Source organism: Parasteatoda tepidariorum, chromosome 1 (genome assembly GCF_043381705.1).
Source record: "Parasteatoda tepidariorum isolate YZ-2023 chromosome 1, CAS_Ptep_4.0, whole genome shotgun sequence".
Taxonomy (NCBI): Eukaryota; Metazoa; Arthropoda; class Arachnida; order Araneae; family Theridiidae; genus Parasteatoda; species Parasteatoda tepidariorum.
The window spans coordinates 107,051,194-107,076,998 of record NC_092204.1 but is presented as its reverse complement, the minus strand read 5'-3'; the positions used below and the strand labels follow the sequence as shown (position 1 = coordinate 107,076,998).

Sequence of the window (25,805 nt, the reverse complement as noted above, 5' to 3'; positions counted from 1 at the left end):
ATATTATTTTTAAATAAGAAATAACATACTTTTTTCATTTTGGATTGCAGAGCTGAAATTTCATCATTGTAATGCTTTTGCTTACGTTGCATCATATCATGCAATCCTTTGATTTCTTGCTGCTCTTGATTTAAAGCAGTTCTAAGAGATTTTTCAACAGCAGAAGCTTGTGATTTTGTATCCCCTAATTCCTGTAAGAGGTCACAAATTTTCTCATTTGCCGCTTGAGATGATTTCTGCTCATTCCTGAGCGCATCTTCCTTTTCTTGAATTATTTTCTTCAATGCTTGAAATTCACTTTTCTACAAAAATAATTATATGAGTAAAAAAACTTTGAATTCAAACATAATTTGAAATCTTCTTTTGAAATAGGAAATACAAACAAGTTTAATTAACAAATTAATGTAAATATGAGAATTATTTGATCCTTGTAACCAATGATGGAAAGCTAAATGTTTTTATACCAAAACTTGAAAACTCCACAGCAAATGGAGGAGAGAGTATATTTTCTATATTTAAATAAAAGAATATACTGTATTAAAATAGATCAATAAAATAAATTGCAATACATTTTTATTAACCGACAGAGCATCAGTCCTGGCTTTTTCCAAACTTTCAGATGCAAAAAAATGATCTTAATGATCTAAAAAAATTTTTAAATTCCCGAAGGAAAAATTTTTCTGCAAGAACTCTGTAATGTTCTGGAACTATGTAACCTCGCTACTGATTATTTATATTCTTTAAGAGGATAAAAAACCTACATTTTTCATCATCTCCCATTCACTGCTTATTTACTCTTCCCCAACTATAAAATGACACTTGATTTGAATTTGCAATTTATAAAATTATTCAAATCATTGTAAATTTGCATTTTGATTTGAAGTTTTCTATAGGAAAAAAAATTTATCATAAAATTTTTTTAAGATATGCCTTTGGCTAAGAATTAAATTTGGCTAATACTTTTGGTATTTGACTATACTTACTAATAATTTGAAGTCCTTAGCACGAGCCCTGATACTGCGTAAATAAAATGAAATAACCGAATGAATAAATAAAACCAAAAATAAAATAATCCTAAAATCAAAAAAAAATAATAATAATTAATTTTAAAAAAAACTGATTCATCATTTTCTAACAGAGAAAAAGAGTGTAAAAATGCAAACATAACAAATCTTCATTATGAATAACGATCAATAGAATGTAGTATTAACAAAGTTATTTAATTTACATTCAAAATTATTTAATTTACATTATGTGGTGATTATAAAAAATTTTAAGAACACTATTCTTAAATAATAATAATATATTTGTTGTTGTTGTTGTTGTTCATTTACGTCACACTAGAGCTGCACAATGGGCTATTGGCGACAATCTGGGAAACATCCCTGAAGATGATCCGAAGACATGCCATCACAATTTTGATCGTCTGCTATATAATATATTTATATATATTTAGCATTTAAATATAATAATATATTTAGCATTTAAAGACAGAATGTATTTAAAAGCAATCACAAAGTTTACTTTTCCTAATTAAAACCAACATTGCCTTATAAACATACTAAACACTAGGAAAATTTTAGTTATTATACCTTCTTCTCATTAACTTTGAGGCGTGATGAAAGAGCATCAATTATACGCTGCAGTTCTTCATCGTTCAACTGTATCATTTTAATCACACTCAAAACTTTGGTTTCATTCCACTCAATAAGTTCAGAACCTAATATAAAACAACTTGCATCATATAAATGATTAATAAAGACATCATAATTATCATCATTCTATATTTCATTTATCCTAAATTTTTCTAAAGATATATATATATTTGAAGTATTTACAAAACTTATGCTTTAATATTTTCTTTTTTAAATAAATTTGATTTAAAATAGTTTTCATTGCCACTTCATGTCGACAATCTCAATATAAAGAAGTTCTGTAACTCAGTTTTCTATAATTTTAAGCGTAATTGAAATTGAAATATTTTCTTTTCCATTTATTTGACAAAATTATCAAACTAGAAAAGAAAAGAAAGATTGCAAAAAAAAAATTTTCTTTCACGTGTGGAATTTTGATGTAGTGCACGCGATACATAGTAGATGTGTAGGTAGCAAGAAAAGCATTGAATTCTCTGCAAATCAATAAGAAAGGCATCTGGACTGTTGCAAATTGCAGAATTTTTTGTCCACCTGCATTTACTTGTCTAGTTACACTTGGAAAAAAACACAATAATCAAAATGTTAAAGACAAAACAGACTTTCTGAAACACTGGTATAATGCCCAAGATGGGTGAAAAAATACTACTGTTGCACTAAAAATTTCTTAGCAGAAACTAAAATGTTCTATTAAATGATAAGAATCACAACCAGAATGAAAACAGTGTGAATTTTAACCATAAGTGAAGACCAGTGGCGTAGCGAGGGGTGGGCAAGGGGGGGCATCATGCCCCGGGCGCTACTCACAAAGGGGCGCCAAATGGTCCGCAAAACAAAAAATTGCTGGATAATTTTTTTTTATTATGATTGATTTCTGGAANTTAGAGATAATAAATATTTACTTTTTTATTGTTTTAAAACTGCGTGTTTTTAAAATATTTCTTTATAAATATGTAAAATAAATAATAGGTATCTTTTGAACTAATTCTAGATGATCATATACATTTCAAAATCTAGTCTTGTTCTCTCAACTACATTTTTTGTCTCAAATTTAAAGCCTAGCTTGAGTCTATGACTTTATTTATTTCACTTTACTTATTTATTTATTTGCGAGTATATTTTGCATATAATATTACATGGTTTTCGAATGGGGGGGGCACTAAAAGGGTATTGTGCCCCGGGCGCGAGTTAAGCTCGCTACGCCACTGGTGAAGACATAATGGCAAAGATGGAGAATCGGAATCTGATTGCCAACTTTTGAATAATTGTCTTTTCAATTTACAGCTGAAAAAATAAAAATTATTATTCAGTTCTATATATTTATGGTAGTAAAATTAAAATTCTGTGTTTCTAGACACTTTTCATTTATCATTATCAAATCATATAAATTTTTAAAAAAAGATCACATTAAGTCACGCCTACTTAAATCTAATGAAAATGTATTATGCAATTTTGTAGAGTAGCTTATGTTACCTGACTCTGAAAGATCTGCCTTATTTCTTTTCTTTTTCAGAGGAGACTTTTTAATGGGTCTTGAGACATCTGTCATTTCAGCCTTGTCCTGAAATTCTCCAATATGTGCAGTTGGAGATTCCGAACTTTGACTTTTGTAATCCTCCTTTGTGCAAATAATTTTATCAGCAAACAGTGGTGTTTGATTTTCTTTGCATGTTTGTGAAATATCTGGTAAGCTACTAACTGATGGCAACTCATCTGTCTCATCAGAAGAAGATAACTGCTGCGCTTGATCTTTTGAATATTGAGTCGGTATAACTAATTTGCAAAAAAAAAACAACTTATTAGTATTAGTTTACAGTTAAAAATAACAGTTGTTCCAATGAAAGATGATTTATAAAATATAGGTGTTACGTAGTAATCATCTTTTATACATATTTTTAGAATCTTTGGGAAAAAAATGAAGTAAAATATTATTTACATACAATTACAGTTGAACTTCGATAACTCGAAGTCTCAGGGGACCCTCAAAAATATTCGACTTATCTGAAGTTCGAGTTAACTCGAACTCCTTTCCTCTGGCCCTCAAGTGGCCTGTGCTATAAAATATGTACATTTGCATGCATTTTAATTTTTTAATAGCATATGGAAACAATAAGAGAATAATAGGGTCCAATGTTTTATTGAAACTCATAAAATCTGGCTTCAATACATAATATATACTACATAAATCTCATTTGAAAAAAGTGGTTAGTTTTGTTTGTTTAAATTTTATAAGGTTGTTGGCATTCACAAAGTCACTTAATTTTTGAACACAATTAAATAGGGTGTTATCTGCATCATCGGCGGTCTCCAGGTATTGTTGTAAGATGTGAACAACGTCATATGCTTGTTTGCCTGTTGGAGGTGAGGGGCTATTAGATTCCTCTTCGTCCTCATCTCCTTCTGGTTCTCCGCAAATTAAACTCACTATTGCTTCGTCAGACAAGGGTTCTGAGGTTATGATGTTGTCATCGATGCACATGAAATCTCTTAACTGTTCCCAGTCCATATCCCCCATGCCTTCAAAGAGATCCCAATCGTCGGCTTCCGCTTCATTGTCATCTACACTTGCACTGAAGAAACCACAGCTCTTAAAACAGTTCTCAATCACAGCTTGAGAAACATCACTCTCCCAGGAGTGCGAAATCAAGCGCATGGCATCTAACACATTATTTTGTGCTCGACTCCATTCTCCATATCCACGAATGATTGGCGCACCCAGCGTTTTAGATAGGCATGTTTCAGGCACTTAATGATGCCTTGGTCTGCAGGCTGCAGTTTTGAAGTTGTATTTGCCGGCAGGAAGACCAACTCAATCGCGGACAAGTTTGCGTTATCACCGTGAGCAGTACAGTTGTCTAGGAAGTGTAACACATTTCTGTTTTGGGTGAAAAACTTTGGATCTAGTTTCCGGATGTATGTCTCAAACAAGTTCAAAGTCATCCAAGCTTTTGGATTGGCATGGTACTCTACGCAGGATTTGACATTTTTTTAGCACCGAGGTTTCTTTGTCTTTCCAATGACCATCAACGGAAGTTTTTCAGTCCCATTGGCGTTCGTCCCTACCAGAATTGTCAACCGTTCCTTGCTGAGCTTGCCACCAGAGCACTTCTCACTACGAAACATCATTGTCTTGTTAGGCATGCCTTTAAAAAAAAAAAGAGTCCGGTTTTATCCACGTTGAACACATCTTTCAATGCATATGACTGCAGAAGATGTGGCAAACTCTTACTCCAATTCTCGCATGTTTCATCAGAAACATCCTTTGCTTGTCCGCGTAGGGTGCGGAACACGATCTTGTTCCTGGCTTTGAATTTGCCCAGCCATCCCGCACTGGCGTTGAATCCTGTGACGTTCAGCAGGCAAGCGAAGTTCATTGCTTTTTCTTTTAACAACATTCCGATGAAGGGAATGTTCTTGCTTCGGTGAGTTTTGAACCATTTCAGAAGTGCTGCTTCTACGTCAGGAAATGCACACGTTTTTGCGAGTTTACTGGAAGAGTCAGCTCCCGATCCAAAGCGGCTCGAAATCTTTTGTTTATATCCTTTAACACCGTAGATAAAGTGGTTGGAGGAATGCCATATTTAGCAGCCACATCTTTCTTTTTCAACTGAGGATTTTTTTTCTACTTCCAAAATGAGCTTTACTTTTGATCTAAAGTAAGCATGATCAATTTACGCTTAGACATTCTGGCTACAAAATGCTGATTTAATCAACAAGCAAAATCCAAAGAAGGCAACTGCAGCGTCTCGGAGTCAAAGAGAGGTGACCGTACAGCTGGGAATCCTTATCACGAATAAGCACGTTTTCTGAGAGGACCCAACCCTATTTTCCCTTTACAAAACATTGTCGTCAACCCCTGCCGTCATTGCCCCTTACAAAACATATTACTCGTCCTCCCGCCCCCAAGAGAGTGACCACCTTGAAGTCATTCTTCTGGCGCACTCCAGATTCCCCTTCCCACCACAATCCCTTATCTGTTTAACCTTTAGGACAATGGAGGAAAGGAGAGTGAAGGGCATTCCAAGAATGTTTGAGGCACAGAAGACAAATGTGGACTGGTTTTCGAAGTTGCAAACTGAATTGCGTTTATTTAATCATCTTGCACTAAATTTGGAAAAACCTATCCCAAAAAACTTCGATTTCAAAGATGTTATCTTCGAGTTATCGAGACAGTTTGACAGTTTTTAAAAGAAAAGTATAAGAATGATTTGGGACTTGATTAAAAGCTCGAGTTAGAGGATTATTTGACTTATAAGAAGTTGAGTTATCGAAGTTCGACTGTATAATATTTGTTGCACAATTATAACATATTACAATATTTAAGTGAAAACAGTAACAAAATTATCTTCAAATTCTGGCTAACGACTTTTAAAGTGAATAAGAATAAATGAGGAATTGAAATAATTTTGACTAATATTTTAAAGAAGGAATCTAAAGGTGGTTATTGGCAAAATTAGTGCATTCCGATCATACTATCAACAAAACCAAGTTTTTGATGATTTTGATGATTTTAATCTCTTCCATGCCCCAATAATGTTTGGTTAAAATTTAGAAATGACCATTCAACCTAAATATTTAATTACGATCTTCGATGCGCATAGTCTTTTTTAAATCTATCGATATTTTACATCCTATGCCAGAGCTAGGCATAACCACCATCTCTATGATGGCAGTTCTTTACTGATCAGAGACATATAAAAAGTTAGAATAAAATAACTAAAGACAGTCATTAATTAAAACAATTATATACATTCATTCTTTATCACATACTAAGTAGCATCAAGTGCTGGCAAGCAAAGTGCTACTCTCATAAAATGAGAATATTGTGACTATATTGCAAAGCATGTTTGTAGCATAATGGGAGAAGAGTGTTGAAATGTCAGTAATGTAGATAAAATATAGCAGAAAGAAAATGTAAATGTTGACTTTCTGGGTTATAACTACAATTTCTATGAAGACACTAGAATGCTATGTTGTTAGAAAATGAAACTTGAAAAATTAACAAGAGTAAAAATTGGTAATTAACAGACAAAAAATGTAAAAATTTAAATGCTAAATAATAACAGACTGAAAATAGCTGTTGGAGGTATTCATTAGAAAAATAAAGTATAATTAAAAGGCCAGGGTCAACATAAGCCCCACTTTTTTAATGTGACGTTTTTACATCTAATAGTCACTTAGTATTGTTTTCAGAAACATACTTTACATGTTTTCAGAATTTCCAGTAAGAAAAAGCACAATGCACAATCCACAAAAATATTCTATTTTTTATCAAAAATAATCTCAAAAATGTCTTGATGTTCTATTTATTGTATGCACCACTTTTGAAATTCTATGAGTATAAATCATGTAAAAACACAACTCTCCTAATAAAATGGTTATTTTTATTTATATATTTTTTGTAGCTGAAAACAAAATCTACCAAATACTAATTGAAAATCAAAATGAATATATTAATTTTATAAAACTGGGAAGGAAATTTATCCAATTATCTCAAATTATAACTTGATAGGGGAGAATGTTTATCTTGGACTGCCTGTAACTCGGAACAGCATAAATATCTTCTTGTGAAGAAATTTCAAAATTCAGCATATTTAGTTGATATTACACAATCCTCTGTGTTTCAGGTTTCATCAGATAAAAGAATATCGTACTTAAATATTTTTTCTTTTACAGGAAATATATTTAAATATACCTCCAATTTTTTAGTGTCAAATTTGAATGCTTATTAAGTTTATCTAACAGCATCATAAGATGTTTTCTTCCCTAAAATACAGGACATATATTTATGGTTCAATAAATAATTATGCAATCGAATTGGATATTTCAGTTGTTATTTTGTTTTTACGTATGAATTTTACATTATTTTCTCTTACATTATATATTCTGACAGTACATGAATTTTTAGAGATTTAATAAATTTTTTTAAAAAATCATGTAGTTTTATTATACAGTAGCACTAATACATTAAAATTAAATGCGAAAAATATGCAATATGTAAAATAAACAAACACATTATTTTAAGCTGTCTCAGTAATAAAATTAACGTGCATATTAGTCATAATAAATAAAAAATAAGTAATACATAAAAAAATATGCAAATACCATCCTTTTCCATAAGCACAGTTTTCCTTTGGCGTGTTTTTTTCTTAGTGGAAATTTTCACATCTATATTTTGACTAGAACTATTAGAACCACTGTCACCTTTCACGTCCCCATCATCAGGAGCAATTTTGTTATCAGTATCACAAGCATGACTTTTATCATCTTCACTCTTTTCCTTTGATCGTTTAGCCCACTTACGAAACTTCTTCTCTTTCCTACTTTTGTCATTTTTGGAATGCTGCATGGCTTCTTGATTGCGGCGACGCTGTTCCTCCATTGCTTCTTCGTAAGTACGCTCCCTCATACCAAAGGCGGATATCAAATACACAACAGCAGCAGAGATTACAAAAACTCCACCACATATAAAAACAGTTTGTATATCCATGGCTGATGTAGAATTTGAAATAAATGAAAGAGTGTCCTTGATGAAGGAGTCAAAGATGTAAGTAACTGAGGGCGATAACATACTAAATTTAAAGAAAAGAAATATTTTATTGATTTTTTTAACATAAGATTTTCTACCATTTTTTTTTTTAATCAGAATACAGTCACAAGAACATCACACATTATGGCAGTATTTCTTTTTTTTTTTTTTTTAATCCAGGGTGGATGCAGAATTCGAAATAAATAAAATTGTATCTTAGATAAACTAGCCAAAGATGTGAGTAACAGACAGCAATACAATAAATTTAAAAATAAAATTATATTTTATGGATTATTTTTAATGTAAAGTATTTTAATCTTTTTTGTTAAAACATAATCTAAAGAACCACAAGTGCATTACACATTAATATTATGGCTGTTTGTACATCCATGGCAAATCAAAAACTATAAAAAAATCATATAAGAAACTACATTTTAATGATTTTTTTAAAATGTGATATAGTTAATTTAAAATTAAAATCAGATAGAATCACAAAAATTCCACATATTGTAAAAGTTTGCATGTTCAAAATGAATGTAGAATATGAAGGAAAAAATGAAATAGTATTCTTGAAGAAAAGGTCATAAATGTGAGTAACTATACTAAATTCCATACAACATAACAGTTTAGATATAGCCGTGACAAATTTAGAGTTTTAAAATAAATTAAAGAGTATCTTTGAAAAATATGTTAAGATATGAAAAACGGGTGTTGATTTACTAAATTTGAAGGAAGATGGGGAAAAAATTTTCAAAGTAGAAATTAGCCACATTTTTGAAAAAATCCCAATATATAAGGGTTATTAGAAAAGGTACTTTTAGGAGTTGTTAGCAATGCTTTAATCCAAATTAATAATGTCGAAGCAAACATGTAGCAAATATATAGCAGACATGTAGCAAACTTATATATTTAGTTAACCACTTTTAATTTGTTTAAGTACCATTTATGCTTAAAAATTCGAATTTAAAATAGGTAAAAGATGCAAATTCAAAAATATACAAGACCTACATTCTAAACTCCATTAAAAATCAATATTATTTCTCTAATAAAAAAATATTAAATTTATAGATAGTTGCAATTTTTATCAATCTGACACACTTTCTTTTTTTTTACTTTTTTTTCTCCAGCTATTGTAATTTTGGCATAAAGAAACAGTATTTTTGCAAAATATATGTCTCTATATGTTTATTAAGTCATGATCTTGACTCAATCTTGACTTGATGAGACTTGGAATTGTTACTGCCTTGCACTAACAATTCCAAGTCTCAAAATACACAATTGTGTTTTCTAAGAAATTATGAGTGTTAAGTAATTATGCTTTTGGAAATTATCTCTTGCAAAGTAGTTTCTGTAACTATTTATGATTTAACCCTTTTGCGTCTAACGGGACACATACGTCCCAAACAAATTTTTAAAAAATCTTTTGGGACAGAAACGCTTCTCCGTCTAATGGGAGACTTTCCCACCAGTCCTGCCAATATTTTTGAAGGTATTTTCATTCACAGAACATATATGGTACTACCGTACATAATGCTGCTCTACTCATAGTTTATGCTACCAAAATTATTCTGTTGTAAAAATTTAAAAAAACTCATCGCGAAAGGGCTAAAACACTAGGACACTTTTAAAATAGAATTTAATCTAACTGGGTAGCCATAAAGTTAGCTTGGTTTGCAGAGATTGCACAACAATCTTTCAATTGGAGAAATTTAGAAAACTGGGAGTGGAAACAAATAGTTATGATACTAAACCAACTGTGGCAATGATTAATATACCTTCTACATTAAAAAAAAAATTAATATAAGAATGTTTATTGCCAAGAGAAGTTATAAAGAGCCAAAAATTTCATACGATCATCTTTAGTAAAAATCTTTTTTTTTTTTAAGATACTTCTACCATGTTAGTCAATTATTATAATCACATCAAAGAACCTTTATAAATTAGCATATTTTATAAACTAACATATTTAGACTTTGTAAAAACTAATTTCAAAGTTAAACTTTACTACAAATACAGTAGGGAACCGATTATCCGGAACGGTCGGGACCATCGCTATTCCGGATAACTGATTTTTCCGGTTTTCTGAATCGCTACAAAAAACGTTTTTTTATTGTTAAACCCAACTAAAAAATATATATATTTGGAAATAATCTTAAAAATAAGATAAAACGATGATTTTGAAAATACCACACTGATGATTATTTCCAAAATGACGGTAAGGTAAACATCTTTCAAAAAAGAAAGAAAAATCCTAAAATCCTATGAGGAAAAAAAACAACATTTTTTTTAAAAATGGCGGGAAAATTTATCGAATTTCGTTCCGGTTTTTTGGTCTTCCGGTTTTCTGATTTCCGGATAACGGGTCCTGCACTGTACACTAAAAGCTAAATTAATTGGTACTTTTACACTTTATTTTAACTGTTATAATTTAAATTTGGCTTTTAAATTAAATATGAGCAACATTATTTAATTTACAAAAAGGTTTAAAAATAAAATTGCTGTTGGATTAGAACAATTTGAAATTAAATATTCTGGAAATAATAAAAGTTCTGTAAATTTCAAAAAATGTATGTCCTCTTTGATCTTAAGTGCTTTACAAATGTCAAGTCATAATTAACTGACTATGTTGAGTTTGGTTTAAGGATATCTACATTAATTGTCCATAATTAATAAGCAACTTTTTTTTAAAATTATTTTACACTACCTCTCCTTTTTTTCTATTTTAACTCTGATCCTTCAATTCCCACAAAAAGTGGAGAAAATTATAATATTGATACTTGTTTATGCAAACTACTATTGCCAAGGTACCATCAAATTTCAGTACTTGCAAAAAATTTTAAAAAAACATTGCAATGGTTTGTCAGTTATGGTAACGGTTCTACCCTTCCAGATATACTTACCTTTCGGTGATGTTTTCTTTTTTTTTCTTTCCAGTTTCTTGTGTGCTACTGACCGATTGTCATTAAAATTTCATGACTTTTTGCTGCAGGTAGCAATACTGAAATCTTCCCAAAAACTGTAATCCACACATGAAGCTTTGCACCTTTGATTCGTATGTGGCAGAATGGGATTTGTTATCTACATGCTACAGAACTTGAGGAGAAAAAAGTACTTAGACCCCAAAAAAAATAATAATTCTCCCTTTTTTAAACAATTGCTTCTAAGAATCTTGATTCTATAAATTAGGGACAATAATTTTATTAAAAAATAGTTTTAAAATGTTTGGATGGAACATATGATTCTGTTCTAACCAAGCAAGAGATTTTAAAATCCAATATTTTTTATTGGTGTCAGTCTCTGAATTTCATTTTTTAAACATGGATAAAGTTAATTTGAACAATTTACTCACATTTAAATGAATGACAATTTAATGTTTCAGCAGAAATAAGTTGATACAAAACTCTTTATTGGAAAATTGCTCTCACAGATGCACCTAAATCGTAGAAGTTCAAACAATTAAAACACATAGACAAAAGAGCATTTTACTATAGTTAATAAATACACATACATTTGGAGAACAAATATAATGAAGTTTTCAGTAGTGGCATTTTCCTAAATGGCATTTAGGAAAATGCCAGTACAGAATACTTCATTATATTTGTTCTCTAAGTGTATTTATTAACTATATAAATTAGCATACCATATATAGATATACAGATTTAACAAAGTAGTCAAATAGATAAAATTTTGATAACAAAGTTTTTATTCCTCATATTTTTTTTTTTTTTTAACAAAATACTAATGGGTTAAAAAAGCAAATACTAAATGCCAGTACTAAAATGAAACAAGACATATTCTTTCACTTACTAATGCATTTTATCACATTCTACAAACAGAAAATCTTTAATGAAAAAATTGTTATGAAAATCATGCTTTCTTGGGAATGTTTTTATCCATACAGATATAAAAAGAGAAAAACAGCTATTATGACACAAACAAATAATGAAATTAGCAAAATATATTATTCCAATTAAAAGTACAATATCTGATTAAATTTGTTTACTAATGAAAAATATTCAGGCTTCTAGAAAGATAAATGAACTCATACTAATAAATTTTGATACATTTTGCAAATTTTTATTTTTTTTTTGTAAAAGAATTTATGAATGCAGCTTTGAATTTAAGAAGAAAAAAAAACGTTCTTTTGGCTTCTAACTGAAATTAAGAGACACGACATAGTAATTAATCATGAGTATACTTAGCCGGGGGACTGTCAATATATGGCCCTCTCAATAATTAGATATCTTTAAAAGTTCCCCTCAATATTTCAGACAAATAAGCAAAATTTTCATGAACACTTATTGATATAGATTCATCATAGTTAAAAACAAAAAAGATATTAAAAATAAAATAATCTTTTTGCAAATGTAAGAATTTTTTTTCTTGTGTGTGAAGACCATTTTGACAGAATTTTATTTTCCTCTCCCTAAAAAATTGAACCCCTGAGACGCTCATACATTTAATTAAAAAAAGTAAAAAAAAATTATGGAAAATACACACAATAAGTTAGATGAGACATGTGGTTTCATATCACGAATTTCATTTTAAAAAAATGGTTCAAATTCAATAATTATAAAATTTACCAAGTTTACAGTTAATTATAGTTCTAATAATGCCCCCTTTTTAGGGAAATCAAAGTATCACTTCCGATTCATTTTGTATTTCTACAAATTTATTACTTCTACAATTATTATTAAGCCGGCCAGGTGGCCGAACGGTCAGCGCTCCTGACTGTGAAGCCAATGGCCGCGGGTTTAAATCCCGCTCTGGGCATGGATGTTTCTCTCTCTTGTGTTCTCCTCTGTTATGTGTAATGAGTGAATGTGGCCCACCCTATGAACGGGTTTGAGGCAGTGTGGCGTGGGCAACGTTACTCGCCTCCGTGACTTTGATTCTCAGGTGCCCACTGGGTAACGCGAAATGAAGAACAACTCTGACATCTTCAAAGGCGAAACGAATAAAGATCAGAGCCTGCCATTCGGGGAAAAAACAATTTTCATTAAAAATTTTAACAAACTTTAGTTGCAAATTTAATATAAATATTTATAAAATATCAATAAATTAATTTAGATTTAAAGCTCGATAAAGGTAATAATTTTCAGGATGCTTTATAATTAGAAACATCAATGTTGTGGAAGTTCGTTATCTACTTAGTAATTACAGCTAATTAATGATTTATACTATTTTAATCATGCTAAGTCATTTTGCTTTATCAAGAACGTAACGATAATGAATAAGTTAGTCAGCACTTTTCTCTTCGATGTGTATGAAATAATTTATGCAATATCACTTATTTTAACAAAATAATTAACAACAAGTCAAAAGAAATATAAATTGTGGCACTTTAAATGACAATTATTGAAAAAGATAAAAGAAAATTGAGATTTCAGATGCGCATTAATATATTTTAAGCGTGTTCGAAATATAACCGCATCAAAATTATCAATATTATTGTTTACATTAAAATAGAACATAACAGATTCAAAAAAATGAAAAATCATCATTAGTTTTAAATAGAAATAATTACTAATGCACGCTTTTCACGCCGGCAAATGTTTTGGATTAAACTCTCTCCCGCGGATAAACATTGCAGACATATGCCTCGATTGGACAAAGTTAATCACGTGATTTAGTTTTTCTCAGAAAACGAAACTAGCTTGTTATTCTTCGGTTTCATTAATTTATTTGTTTTTGATTCTTGCTGTGATGTTTAAATTGTATTAAATTTTATTATTTTCTTACATAATTTATTGACACAATCAAGAAAGAAGAAGTAAACGGTTGCTATTTACTTAAAAAATAAGATATCTCTTCATCGAAAAGATGAAACGATATGAAATGCCAATCGCAAAAAAAGATGTTTTACACGTGACACTATTTCACCAATCGCACGCCTTATAAATACCTCCTGAAAAAGTTGAGATGTGCTAGTGAAGATAGAGCTCCTCAATACTCTTAACGGAACAGTCGAAACTGAAACCGCCGCAGCCTTCTAAGGTCGCACAACATTAAATTTTTTGTTTTTAATTATTACGGGTCTAGTAATAAAATGTATACTGTTTCTAATAGTTCAAATAGACCTTTTAAACTTCTTGCAAATACTCGTAGAGGTAAATTGCTTATAATCATGAAAATTCCTCTGTATAAATGTAATAAAAAATTCAATTTGATTGTGCGTAATTTATTTTATAGGCATCTCACAAAAAGTTGAACCACTTGAGTCTGCAAGTAGTAATCGTGAATCTACGAAATGTGGTCCTCAACCAGAAATCAGGTATCAATGTGCAAATATTTTGTTTTTCCTGTAATTTTATTTTTCGTTAATTTTAAAAAATTTCAGAGTTAAAATTACTTATGCAATTGTTCAAAATATTACATAATGAGGAAATGTTTAAATTTATTGACCTCGATTAGAGTCATCACTAAACAAGACGAATTTGCGTAATCGCTCGGTGAAAAACAAGTTTTTCTTTTTAAAATAATTTAAATTCTTTTCATGTTTTTTTTTTTATTAAATGCAATAGTTTTTTCTTTTTCTGAGAAGCTGGAAGTTACTAGTGTAAAATCTGTGTAACTATTTTTGCAAAATCATTTTTATTATGTAAATTTATATTATGTGTGATATCTATAAATAAAATTGAATTGTTTCATAAGTAAAGTGCCATTGGTAAAAAATTTTTATTATTGAAATCGTGACTTTATGAAAAATTCTTATTATGCACTGAATTTTATTCTGCCTTCATGCAATTTTGACTTATAGATTTTTGCAAAATTTCTAAAGGAAGTTGTTTTTGAAATTTTTTTAAATATTGCATCATAATTTTTGCCCGCCATCAAAATTATCACCTAACTCAAAAAAAATTCAAATGTATCTATATGTTTAGTTCTAAATAATTTTCTATGCATTGCAATTAGTTTATCTGTTTCAGAACTAAATCTACATAATCCTTGTAAATTTTTTTTTGTTAGCATATCTCATGAGGATTTTTTACCTGTATATGGATACATGCAGGCATACCACTTTTCCGTGGATCTTTGTAATTCCACTTTATTCGCCTGTTTTCCATCATGAACTTGACAAAACTCTTTATTAATCCTTAAATCAGGGTTCGTGATTTTTTTTCTCATTTAAATCTGATTTTTTTTTATTTAAATCAGATTTTTTATTCAAATACATTGTAGGAACTTTAATTTATGATTAAAAAAACTTTATAAATATTTAAACAAAATTGAATTAATAATAAAACAATATTATAACAATATTTTAGAAGCTCTAACTTACAAAAATAATTTTTCATTATAATGCACAGCTTTGAAGGCATAACAACCATTTTGAAACAAATGCATAATTGAAATTTGAAGACTAGATGAAATAGAGAATTTAATGAATACTTCGGGGGTCTGTCTAAGTTTTTCTGAGAGGTACTTATTTTGCAAAAATTTAGACACAATTTGTGAAAATTAAAAATAATATTAAAAAATCAACACAAAAATATGAATTTATCATTTCTTATGAGACACAAAAATAAAATTTTAAGAAAAAGTATTTTGTGAAACTACCATTTTTCCTAAAGTAGTAGGTAATTTGTGAAGGTACCACTAAGCGGTAGCAAATTTAGCTTGGACAGACTCTTTAACTATTTAAACAAAGTTTCAATTAGCAAACCATAATTTTAATTTGAAATTGTGATTTTTTTTTTCTCTTGATTTTTAATATGATAAAATAAATGTAACAGATTGTGTTTATAAATGTAGTCATTCATCGAAAAATAAATAAATATTTAATCTGTCTATTTTTATATTAAAATATTCATTTTTAATCCTATATCAAAATAGATAAGATAAGCTAAAAAAAATTTTTTTTTAAATCTATGTACTCATTGGAATTTTTTTTCCACAAAATTTCTTTATGGAAAATCTGATAATGTCGAAGATACTGTAAACATATTATGAGAAAAAAATACTAGTTAATAACTCTACTGCCTCAAATGGAGTTTGAAAGGGAAGAACGACACTATATCAGGAAAAAAATATCTGAATTCATTAGCCTTTTTTTAAGCATTTTTTCTTGTTTGCTTCTATCTCAGTTTCCCATCCCTAAATTTTTCGTACGCAAGACGAAGAGTAATTAAAATAATAAAAGTTAACACATTTTTTGTTACTACATATTGTTTTTTTAATCATTTTTGTATTTCTTTTTATTGTTCGTTTATTTAAAAAACGTTTAATAAAAGGGAGCGGTTCGGAAAAATGAGTTAAAATTGTTTGCAGTATGGATATAGTGAACTCCCGGTTATAGTGAGCCAAAATTTCAGTCCTTGAAGGTTTGACTGTATTATGTTATCTTGAATTTTATTGTTTATTTGTTATTCCAAGTTTAAGTTATAATGAAATTTTAAAAGTCTCCCTTCAAGTTAATGATATCAGAGTTTGACTGTATTTGTCTTTAAAAATAAAATTTTATTTAATTTTTTTTTTTTTTAATATATTTTCAAATAAAATCCTAAAATTATTAGATTTAAGTTAAAGTATGCAAACAACTAATATTTTTCTTTCAAATACCTCACAGAACATAAAGATGTAACAAATAAATGTTTTCTTTATATTAAATGGATAAAAACCTATTAAGCAGTTATCTTTTGTGATTTTAAATTTTCAAAATCTCTAGTTGTAGTTTAGTACCTATTGTAAAATAATTTATGTAAATTAAGTTAGATAAAATGGTGAATTTTTAAACTCAGAATAGGAATGAGCATTTTTAAGATCTGTAAGGTAAAGAATCTTCTGATTATTTATGCTGTTTTAAAATAATTTAATTTGATTAATTAGTTACTTAAAATTTGTATTCTCAACTAATTCGATAAAAACTTTTGCATTCTCTTTTTTTTGCCTAACAATGTTTTTAAACCTTGAATAACAATGATTTAGTTACAGTGGTAACTATGAAATTAATTTTTGATTTAGCGGCATATTCATACATTTAGCTCTAAAATTTGTCTGTTTTATATATTTTTATATGAAAAATTGATGAATATTAAGGTGAAGAATGTTAACAACTAATAACTTTTTTGAATTTTAAAGGAAAAAAACATATTGAACATTTTACTCAGTGATTTAAATTTTGCTTCAGCTTAGTGAAGATCATAGAATTTTCTGAGTACCTAGTTATATATATCAGTCTGCCAATTCATCAAAATGAGTCATTGAATTTTAGTAAAAATATGAAATTTTTCTTACATTGTACGTTAAATTTTTTTAGTATAATATCTACCTATAATAAGAATGTTAATCATTATTTTTACTGAATTATTTTTTACTTGTTCTAATATCTAGTTTACCTAAACCTGTATTTAATCACCAAGCCAATGGAAGAAGAACACAAACTTCAAAAAATCATCAAGCATCAGAAAATTATCCTCCACATTATGAAGAATTAATTAAATATGTTAGTGATTGTAAGTATAATTATATCTGTTTTAACTACACTTTTGTGTTATACTTATGTTAGGTGTGCACCAACTGTACTCTGGAAGCTATTTACAACCATAAAATAATCAATCAATCTGCAGCCCTTCTGAAAAGTAAATTTTTGAAAAGTACGTAACTAGCATAAAATTTCATGACTGTGACTTTAAAAATTAATTACAATTGACTTTTAAAAAATAAAAGCACTGAATTTATAACATTAAAACTTCAAAATCCATACTATTTTAAGGTGCCAAGAAAATTTTGTTTTTTAAAACATGCTCTGAACAAATGTGGTGCAAGGATTTATTTAAAAATGACAATGTAAGTAATTTTTATGTGGAAAAAATAATCAAATTAATTTTTCTTTAAAAAAAATTTATAGCTTATTAAAATTTATTTTGTTAGGTGTGGCAAACTTCAAAAGTTTTTCAGTTGAAAATATGATAGGGTGACCCGGGGTAATTCACGATCACTCTGTTTCTGGGGTAAATAATGATCACCTAAGTTTTATTTTTAAAAAATAATTTTTTTTTAAATTTGAGACATGGACAAGAATGCTTGTACACTTTACTAAAGTATAACTACATTTACTTAATAATAGTTTTTTGTTTAATCTAACAAAATAAGTATCTTTTAAACTGCTTTCTGTATTTTCCATTTCAAAGATGGGTTTCAAAATGTGCACATTTCTGCAAAGATCCCCCTCCTTCTCTTAATAATAAATATTTTGAGTTACTTTCTTTTTCTTTGATATAAAAATAGTGTAAGCTTTTGTTTAATTGTTTCACATCTACTGTAAACATTATAATTGATTATAGGAAACTATATCAAATGTTGCCCCCTACAGATGGGGTAATTATTGATCACTGGGGTAATTCCTGATCACTGTCATTTCTTCTTATAAATAGTATATAAAATAGCTAATAAATAGCTAATTGTCTTTTCTTAAATAACAGTTCATATTTATTAAGTGGAACAACTATAAAATATATTTTAACTGTCATCACAAAATTTGTTTTTAACGGTATACAAGACTGTATTCTGATTTGCACCATTTCTGGTTTGTCATACCTTGCTTCTATCTTAATTTTATGTGTGTACATTGTTAGAATAATTTTTAAGTTTATAAATTAGCTTAGTATAAATATGGTGAGAAATTATTAGCCTAAAAAGGATACTAAGCTTCTAGAAAGCAAAATTAGTGAATTTCTTTTAATGATTGAAAATGAAAATTTCAATGTGAGAGCTGCTGCCAGAGCTGTTGAGTTGACATACCTTACTTTACTTTACACTTTCACTTAATGAAGTTAAAAAATCCAGCAAAAGTAACCCATGAGGGAACTCTCTTATATTTCAGCAGAACATGAGAATGAGTTGGCTGATTGCCTAAAATGTATGGCATGATGCAAAGATTTTTGGAAAATTTAAAGTGTTAATCTTTCTTCTTGCTTTTAAATAAATAGTTTTATTAGCTGCTTAAACATATCTTTTTGGTTTATTTGTTTGATCTTGATGTCTTATTTGTTAATTACCATTATATAATTATTTTTAAACAGCCCCTTTACAATAAAAACTGGTGATCAGTAATTACCCCAGAAGTGATCAGGAATTACCCCAGAAATGATCAAGACCAGGGGTAATTCCTGATCACTAAAAATTTAAAATCTTTTAAATTCTAATTAGATTTTCAAACAAAAGAAGGAGGCATAGGACTCATCTCATATAGCCTCAAACTTCCAGTAAATATTAAAATTCTATCTTCAATAGTTTTTTCACAAAATAGATGTTTGCATTTTTTGATCAGGAATTACCCCAGGTCACCCTACCCTTAGTCTTTTAATTTTTTAAGTGAAATTTATGTTGTTCTTATTACACTGAAGAATAATTTTGTTATTTTCATTTGATATAAAACTGAATTTGTTTCTGTCCTCAAAAGCCAAATATATATATATATATATATATATTTCCTTTAGTTTTTTAAAAAAAGAATGGAAAAATTTTACTCTTATTTTTTGTGACATGTTAAAGAAAAAATTTGTTAAGATCAGTTTTAAGTGGCATAGAATTTTATTATTATTTTATGAAAGTTATTAAGTAAGAACATTTTCAATAGAAACTTATTTTATAATCACTTTCTTGATGTGTCCATACATTCTTGTCAAAATGTTATTTTTTTCCCCTAAAAAAATTCTTTAACTGAACGTTTTTTTTTTTTTTTTAAACTTTTCTATTGGTACTATACTTAATAATGTCTAAAATACTTGTTAAAGTCTTTGTTTTCATTATACATTTCTATTCAATTCAATTCAAAAGGTCATTGGGCTATCGAAGCGGGGGTGCCATCCCCTCTGCAGAGGATCAAAATTGTGATGGCATGTCTTCGGATCATCCTCAGGGATGTTTCCCAGACCGTCGCCAATAGCCCATTGTGCAGCTCTAGTGCGACGTAAATGAACAACAACAACTATTCAATTCAATGTTTTCTATTTAATTTTCTATTAATTTTATTTAATATACACTATCTTGCAGAGATTATTGTTGTAAAGATTCAGCTTTATAAAACATACTTTATTTGGAAATTATATTTAAAAACTCTGTCGTTCAAATTAAAGTTGAATTTTATACATATTCAACTAACATTGATTTCATAAACGATTGATTAACAAAACACATAATTTAAATATATCAAGTTATTACACGACTTAAATATAACCCAACTGTACAAAAAATAGTTTTTACTTAACTACAACTTTTAGAATTTTATGTCACATTCATTTAATATATGTATTTAATTTTTTAACAGTAAACAATTTTGAAAGTTATGGTTAAATTTCTAGAAAAATTTTGTAAACATCTATACACTTAAGTCTGCAATCAAGTAACAGAGAAAAGATTCTTTGCTTTTATTTCTTTGTATTTAAAGACATTTTTTAAAAGGCTTTAGACTGTCAAATTATTGTTTTGTAATCAGTTTATTTTCGTTTTTATTGTTCTGTGAATAATTTAATACAGTAGGGAACCGATTATCCGGAATGATCGGGACCATCGCTATTCCGGATAACTGATTTTTCCGGTTTTCTGAATCGCTACTAAAAGCCGTTTTTTTATTGTTAAACCCAACTAAAAAAAAATATTTGGAAATAATCTTAAAAAGAAAAAAAAACAATGAAGTAATACAGTAATGATTATTTCTAAAATGATGGTATGGTAAACATCTTTCAAAAAAGAAAGAAAAATCCTAAAATCTTATGAAGAAAAAAAAAAATCTTTTTTTAAAATGGCGGAAAAATTTATCGAATTTCGTTCCGGTTTTTTGGTTTTCCGGTTTTCTGATTTCCGGATAACGGGTTCTGTACTGTATTTGAACAAGCTATTTTTGTAAATTAACTTTTAATTTTTTTTTTATTTAAAGCTTGGGATAGTGTTCAAGAAGAATATGAGTGCTCTAAACAATCAACTGATAACAGAGGTAATTCTGTATTTGATTAACATGTTTAACTCTAAAAAATTTTCTATCTTGTTTTTTTTTTTTTTTTTTTCCTTTAAATTTTACTCACACAGATTTTTTTATGCTAAGTGGTGATTAGAATGTTGTATTAAATAGATATTAGAACCAAAACAATTTAATCAAGAAATAATTTTTATTTAAATGTAAATTTACATTTTCAATCATCAATGAACTAAATTAAGCTTTCACTAGCAATGTGGGGGGTACATTATGGACCCCACTGCAATTTTCTATTGAGAGAGAGAGAATAAATTTTTTTAAATAGCTAACCTTCTTTATTGGTAAAGATGTTTATTATTATTCTGTAAACTATCATTCTATAACATTGATAAAAATAGACAGATAAGAAAATAATAAAAAAAATTTAAGCACAAATTAGGTTTATTATGGACCCTACATAAAATTTAAGTTCCAAATTTTGTAATATTTTAAGCTATGTTAATATTTTATTTAATAATAATAAGCGAAAATATGGTTACTTATACATGTGGTCAACTATTAAAAATAGTTGTCAAGAATAAAAATAGAAAATTAAAGAAAGTCTATAATGCACTCCAGTTTTCTATTCTTATTCATTGTCAATATTTTGCTTTGGAATTTAAATAAGTAAAATGTATTACTGGTACTCAATTCGAAAATAAATTTATTAAGTAAAGTTAAATTTAAAAGATTCTAGAAAAAAATTTTAATACTAAACTATCATTTAGAATTTAAATTTTTTCTCATATAAATTTTCAACCTATATGTATTTCAGTAATATGTCCCAAAAATTCAATATCCTTTAACATTCAAAATTATGAATTTATAATTACAATAAACTTATTAATTTGTATTAAACCCATTTGATGTTAACACAAGTAGGTCAGTTTAAATTAATAGTTTTTGGCGTAATATAATATTCCTCTTTGGCACAACAGCTCAGGGGACCTTTGACTTTCTCATGAACATTTCTGCATGCAGGTCTACGCATAATATATCTTTCTTATTTTATTTCCAGTTATTAATCACAAAATATTCCTAAAATTCCATATATTATACATTCCTATAATTCCATATATTGTATTGTAAGTATATCTATTTGATTTTATACATCGCGCAATAGTTTTGCATAAAATTTTTATCATGTCTTTGCATCAACTGACTTTGTTATCTTTTGTAATAGTACTCGTGAAAAAGTTCAATTGAAGTAATATTTACATACCATTGGGAATTTTTATTTGTACTTAGTTGCATTAAATCCTACATCACAAAATAATTTTTCTTGTAAAAAATTTAAATATGCATCTTAAAAATTCAATTACTTTCTCTATTTTTCTTTCAAATATATTATGTTTTTGTAATTACCTATTTAGTTAAAATATTTCTCTTTTTTTTTTCCTTTAGTGCCTAGGGTTGTTTATTACCAAGACAATAGTACAAATTCACATCTAGCTAGTAAGTAAATTCAAGTATTTAAATTTCCAACTTAATGTTATTTTTTATTCAAATTTTTTGTATTTGAAAAATTAAAATATGCTGTTGTTTAGTTTAAAATTGAAAATTCCTTGAAATAAAATAGCATAAGTATTAAATTTCTGATTGTAAGAATGTGATGTTTCAATTGTTTTTGTTGAGTATCATTTAGAATACGTTTTAAGGTTCCTTTTAAAGCACACTACGACAAAGTTTTTCTTTTCCTTCCCCTTTATCAAGACACTCCTATTTATTTATTGCTAGTAATTAAATTATCTTATTTTTTTAAGGCTTTATTTAAAAAAATTCATGTAATTCATTTTGAGAATAAAAGAAATCATTCATTTATCAAAATTTTTTAATCTAATAGTTAATTGTGTTTTATAATTTCTCAAGATAAAGAGATTTTTTTGTCTGTACATACCCAAGAATTCCAACTATCTCTGTGGTTTCCCATAGAGAATGAAATTTAATTTGAAAGAAAAATATGACCAGTATTCTACTTACTGAAGTTTGCAATGTGAAATAAATTTATTATACTGCATTATAAATATTGTTCATATAGTCTTTCTTAATGAAATATTTTTAAAGAAGTTCCATTTTAATTATTTTTACCACAATTTAAAATTTTTTTGTAATGATTCTGTATGGTTCATTTTCTAAAATGTTCTTTTGTTTAGAATCTGAGTTAATATAAATATTATTATGGCTTTTTCTTTTATTATGCTATTTTCATCTGATCAAAATAAACGTTTCTCAGTATACATAAGCATTTTCTATTTTTGAGATTTATACCAATTTTATATATGTAATTTTAAGTATGATTTAGTTTTAAAGTCATTGTTAAATATGATTTTATTTCAAAACTCAGGCAAAACTTAACAATGGTAAATTTTCTGTGTTTAATTATCTTTTATTAATTTACTAAGGAGAACAATGGGTAAATTATAATATTTTATAAGATCGACAAAATTGCTCTCTTTTCAAAATCTATTACAATTACTTCACTATACATATCATGAAACAGCATAATTTATAATATTGTATTACATCAGGGTTTCCGCTACGGTAGCTTTTTTCGCAAAATGCGAAAAGACCCCTCAAAAATGCTAAAATTCAACAAAGCATTTTCGCATTTTTGCTAAAGGATTTTACTAAATTCCATTAAAAAAAAAGCTTCCGCGAAAAACCATGACGCTAACATCCATGAAAAAAACTTGATCAAACAAGAAGGAGAAAAAATCTAAATATCTTTCGCAAGAAGAACCATGACGCTAGCGTTCACGAAAAAAACGTGATCGTGAAACGTGTTATAGAGTATTGTGCAACAATACCAATGCACACTGTTGACTGTGAAAGGGGCTTTAGCTGCCTTAATTTGATTAAAACTAATATTCGAAACAGGTTGTTAATCAACCATGTAAACAATTTGTTAATGATTAATATTGAGGGCCCTGAAAGTGCATTTAACNTCTCAATGATTTTTGTTATAGGTATTCTTTTTGATATTCTTGTACATTAAGCTATTCTTTGTCAGATAACTTACAGTACTTGTTTGATATAAAGTAATTTTATAAGCCTAATGGCATTTTAGCATTTTGCTAAAACTTTTTTTCAGATTTTAGCTTTTTCGCTAATGAATTTTTAGACTCAGCTTAAACCCTGTATTACATATACCAATTTAACATCTTATTTAAAGAGAACTAAAAGGAGATTGACAACGTTTTCTCTATAATTTTCAAATACTTGTTTAATAGTTTTTGCTAGTTTTGTTTTTATTATACAGTGTTATTTTTCATACTTCAAAATGGAATAAATTCCAGTTTTTATTTTTCTGTGAGCAGCCTTGTATTATTTTGTGATTATTTATATTCTTTTTCTTTCTCTCTCATAGATTTTGAACCATTTGACCTGGAGTCATTCTGGGGTGAAAGATTTCTTCAGAATATACAACAGTCTACATAATTAGAATGCTATGTAGAAAATTCAGACAAATTTAGTGAGATAGTGAAATTAACTAATAGAGAATAGTAAGATGGGAGTGCTTCTTTTTTATTTAGCATTCCATTCATCCTAAACCCGAATAAACTATGGATTCATTTTCTTCACATTATTTTAGCCCTTTGAACAAGAAGTATTTTATATTAAATCAAACATGACTCATTAAAAAAGGCGCTTTACATTATTTCTTTTTATTTATAATTTTACATTTTGTGCAATCGTTTGACAGCATAGAAATTTCTGATCTGTGATCTTTCTGTAAAATATATGAATTCATCAATCTCAGCAATAAAACAGTTTTGTTTAAAAAAAATATATATAAATTTTATTGTTTCTTATTATTTGTCTTTTTTTTCCCCTTCATAATTCTGAAAAATCAGAGTAGGGATTTCTTCACAGGATACAGAGAGAAACTGGACAAAATTAAAAAATCACCTATACAATTTATCACTAAAGTGATATGTATTATAAGAATAGTTTAAACAAATAGAATTTAATATTGTAAAAGAAATTTAAAAGCATTTTTCATTTATTTAATAAAAATTATTTTCATATTATTTATTGTAGTTTTATACAAAATTTAAAAATTATTATAATAATTTATTTTTAATATGTATTTAAGTTATCATTATTTCCCTAAATAAATATAAAAGTTCATACCCGAATTATTTGTTCTTGCATTATATTTTTAATTTATTAAATATTTGTTTTAAGATAAAATTATTTATAAAAAATATTACTTTGTAAAATATTAATCAAAAAGTGATAATTTGAAAAAAATACATTCTTTGTTAAGGTTATTCTGTACTCGTTAAACTTTTCCCTACAAACTAAAGCTAGCAAATATAAAAGTTATAGTTAGTAAATCCTAAACAAAATGCTTAAAAGTTATTAAAATGTGAAAAAATAACAGATTTAGGTATAAACTTTTTACTAAAATTTTATTTTTTTTAAATAAATAGTTTATTTTCAAAATTTATTAATTTACTAATAAAAATTTAGTAATGTGTGTATAAAGTTCCCAATTAAAAATGCTTAGGTTTTTCCACAAATTATAATTAACGAATTATTTTATAATCAGATATGCAAAAATGAAATTGATATTAAAACTACCTTTAGCATATTATTTAAGACTTATTTATAATATTCATACTTTACAATATTTTATTAAGAAAATTAGTGGGCACTTTCTTAT

The 25,805-nt window shown here is 27.8% G+C and overlaps 2 protein-coding genes across 4 annotated transcripts in view; one reads left to right on the top strand and one right to left on the bottom strand.

The window, feature by feature from the left end:
• Positions 1-13,812, bottom strand: part of LOC107455790 (ribosome-binding protein 1) — a 44,552-nt gene extending 30,740 nt beyond the window's left edge. Inside the window, exons 1-6 of one of the 3 annotated variants that reach the window (XM_016073499.4) lie at positions 13,709-13,812; positions 11,531-11,614; positions 7,758-8,224; positions 3,126-3,425; positions 1,593-1,720; positions 30-302 (exon numbers count right to left, since the gene is read on the bottom strand). In XM_016073499.4, coding sequence (XP_015928985.1) covers positions 30-302; positions 1,593-1,720; positions 3,126-3,425; positions 7,758-8,223 — 1,167 coding nt within the window. In that variant the 5' untranslated portion in view covers position 8,224; positions 11,531-11,614; positions 13,709-13,812. Of the gene's footprint in view, positions 1-29; positions 303-1,592; positions 1,721-3,125; positions 3,426-7,757; positions 8,225-11,530; positions 11,615-11,988; positions 12,048-13,708 lie in introns of those variants that run through there. The other 2 variants (XM_043052079.2, XM_043052080.2) reach the window with 2 other exon arrangements.
• A 300-nt stretch (positions 13,813-14,112) lies between these two features.
• Positions 14,113-24,923, top strand: LOC107455791 (MAPK regulated corepressor interacting protein 2). The gene is made up of 6 exons (XM_016073500.4): positions 14,113-14,291; positions 14,374-14,455; positions 17,515-17,636; positions 21,062-21,118; positions 22,541-22,591; positions 24,504-24,923. The coding sequence occupies exons 1-6, from the start codon at positions 14,231-14,233 to the stop codon at positions 24,572-24,574; spliced, it is 444 nt and encodes a 147-aa protein (XP_015928986.1). The 5' UTR covers positions 14,113-14,230; the 3' UTR covers positions 24,575-24,923.
• The last annotated feature ends 882 nt before the right edge of the window (positions 24,924-25,805 follow it).